The sequence below is a fragment of the Perkinsus marinus genome (assembly GCF_000006405.1).
Source record: "Perkinsus marinus ATCC 50983 genomic scaffold scf_1104296970092, whole genome shotgun sequence".
In the NCBI taxonomy this organism is placed as follows: domain Eukaryota; phylum Perkinsozoa; order Perkinsida; family Perkinsidae; genus Perkinsus; species Perkinsus marinus.
In genome coordinates, this window is record NW_003202571.1 from 1 (window position 1) to 2,562 (window position 2,562).

The window sequence follows — 2,562 nt, forward strand, 5'->3', positions numbered from 1 at the left end:
ATGCATCTGCGAGGGCGGGTATATCGAAATTGAGACCATCAGCAGAAAACATACCAGTCTCAGTCGCATCCGCGATACTTGTATCTCCTTCAGGTTTCGATTGTTCTGAGCCATGTGACCTCGCCCGGTAAGTTTCAAAATTGAAGAGTTTGTCCTTGTTGAGCTTGATGACGGACTTCTCATTGTGGGATCTGAGAATGAGGATACTCATGAGAGGGTTTCATCAACCTACACATCAATTTTGAAGGGATCGAAGTCGACTCGAACTCTACAATGATGTCGGGGATCTGTCGTTACACTGAGGGTAATGCCTTCATCGTTTTTCTCATACCTACAAATAGAACAATGGGAACCACGACGATGGTTGACCGACTCACTCAATGTCTGCCCATGGTATAATCGGTAAAGTATCATCCAGGACCACGTCGTTGTCTGGTATTCGATACCTGCATGCCGACATCAAAAGTAGGATCACGTTTGTGGACTCACCTGGGATGAATAAGGTCCTTCTCATCGACCGAGACGCGGACAATACCGCATCGACCAACAACATCTGTATGGAGTTGCAAATGCAACTGGAGCACTGTCGTGGGCGCGTACTGATGATGAGGGCGAGTATTGTGCACGGAGAGAGTGATCGACTCACTCTATTATGGAGATCAAGCCTCAAAGGCTGAGTGTTGGTCGGCCTTGTAACCCCGGTATCGATGTACCAAGGACCTTGCCACTCACCGGGCTGGCAACTTCGCGCCCTATCGATCCATTTGCGGAATCGACGGCAGAAAGAGCCCTGGCAAGATAGTCAGTGGGTAACCTCAGGTACTACCCTACCTGGTCACATCTTCGGAATTTTCTTGCATCCTCAGCGAATGTGGAGATGAGCGCAAGAGCGCAGAGCAGGACAAGAGGACGAGGCATCTTTCTAAATCAGTCAACCAACGACTACAAGGACCTCAAATGGATAACTCTTGGGGGGGGGGGCGAGCGCTGATAACTCGGCGTATCTTGGAAACAGCATCTTGCGTTGCTTGGGGGGGTTTCACTCGCAAAGGTCGAGTACTATGGTACCCAACTTCAGATACCTCGGGGTAAGAATGATTAATGAGTCCCATGATGTGTACATGCACCTTGTCAGGGAGTTCAGACGAATTTGACGACATTCAGGACACGTGCCACAAAGCAGATAGTCGATCCGAACCCAAAAGGAAGTGATGATTATACTTTACATGAACAACCACCGGTATGTCCTCAGCTTGGCACTGCCAAGTGGCAGTCTATTACAGTCCCGCACGGAATGCACGCAGTAATTTCGCGGTCAAAGGGCCTAGAGAGTATGTTTCTGGTGGCGTGTACAGACTATGGAACGTGGAGAATCAATTCTCTCTCTCTGGTCATCCGAAAGCGGGTGACCAAAAGAAGAGGTACAAAAAATATGACATCTTCGAACTGCTCCACTCCAAACGTTGGCAATCATTGAGAGACACATCCTGAATTCATCAGGTTCTCTCGTGATTATTCATGCCGGTTTGCTTCCATGGCTGAAAGCGGATCACCAACCAAGGAGATGATCAAGAAGAATGGAACCACAATGGGAGCATTCCATTGGAGGAGTGGACATCTTCCAGCATCCTCCCCTAGATGGTCATGAATTACCTATCATTAGATTTCTAGAAGCACTGAAATACCGAGGGTTCGAAATGGAGAAGACTCTACTCAGCAAGATCTACGCTGGCTGGAAACCTAGTACTCACTAAAAGACGTTACGGATCTGGGCAGCCTGCAGGAGGGTATCAAATCTTGTTGGGTGGAGATTACTGTGTCAGCGTAGAAGCCTCGAATCCAGAAAGGCTATTATTTTAATCAAACACAGTGTTGTTAGTTATGTGACTCTACGTTGTGGAGTCTGGAAGATATTCGACTCAATGAGTTTGAGTAACCATCTTCTTCCTGATAAACTACTCTGTCATCGGTTATGATTCTGGCATCCAGCTGGGAAGCGATTTCGAATGTCGAGTGATCGTGGATCTGTCGAGTATCACTACTGTAGGGACTCCCTAAGTCTCATGTTCATGCTCATTCTCGGGATTCGGCCTTCTCTCGTGTCCAGGCATTGGTAACCCTTTATCGTCTATCCCGGTCCTTTCCAGTGGACCATACAACACAAAAGACTAGTGAGTATTTAAACTATTCACAAGTCTGTTGCAAAAAAGTAAGAGCAGGTACCTACACACCGAGTCAGATCATAACTTCATAAGCCTCTGCTTCTTCTGCTTCTTGGAGATCAACCGAGCCCAGCCAGAGACTCAGGATATCGTCAATCTGATCCCGGGCAGCAATCATATCAGATGTATCATTGTCCGATGGATCCTTCATTTCAGAATGGTGGGCTCCGCTGGGAATCATAAGCGATATTATAGTGTCCGAAAGGTTTCTAGTCACCGCGCCTGCCGTCCAGCCATCCATACCACCGTTAACAAATAACACACGTGAGGTGATGTCAGGCAAGTGGCCTCATCAAAGCCCCATAGTCGTTGAGTCGATGCTCTCGAGTAGTATCGGAGA

General features: G+C 47.7%; 1 protein-coding gene across 1 annotated transcript; it reads right to left on the reverse strand.

Moving 5' to 3' along the window:
- Nucleotides 1–228: 228 nt before the first annotated feature.
- On the reverse strand, nucleotides 229–918 carry Pmar_PMAR005595 (hypothetical protein; the record flags this gene model as incomplete). The annotated part of the gene is made up of 5 exons (XM_002767746.1): nucleotides 229–331; nucleotides 378–446; nucleotides 490–599; nucleotides 647–790; nucleotides 832–918. 5 exons carry the CDS (start codon nucleotides 916–918, stop codon nucleotides 229–231), a joined length of 513 nt encoding a protein of 170 aa, XP_002767792.1.
- Nucleotides 919–2,562: the final 1,644 nt, after the last annotated feature.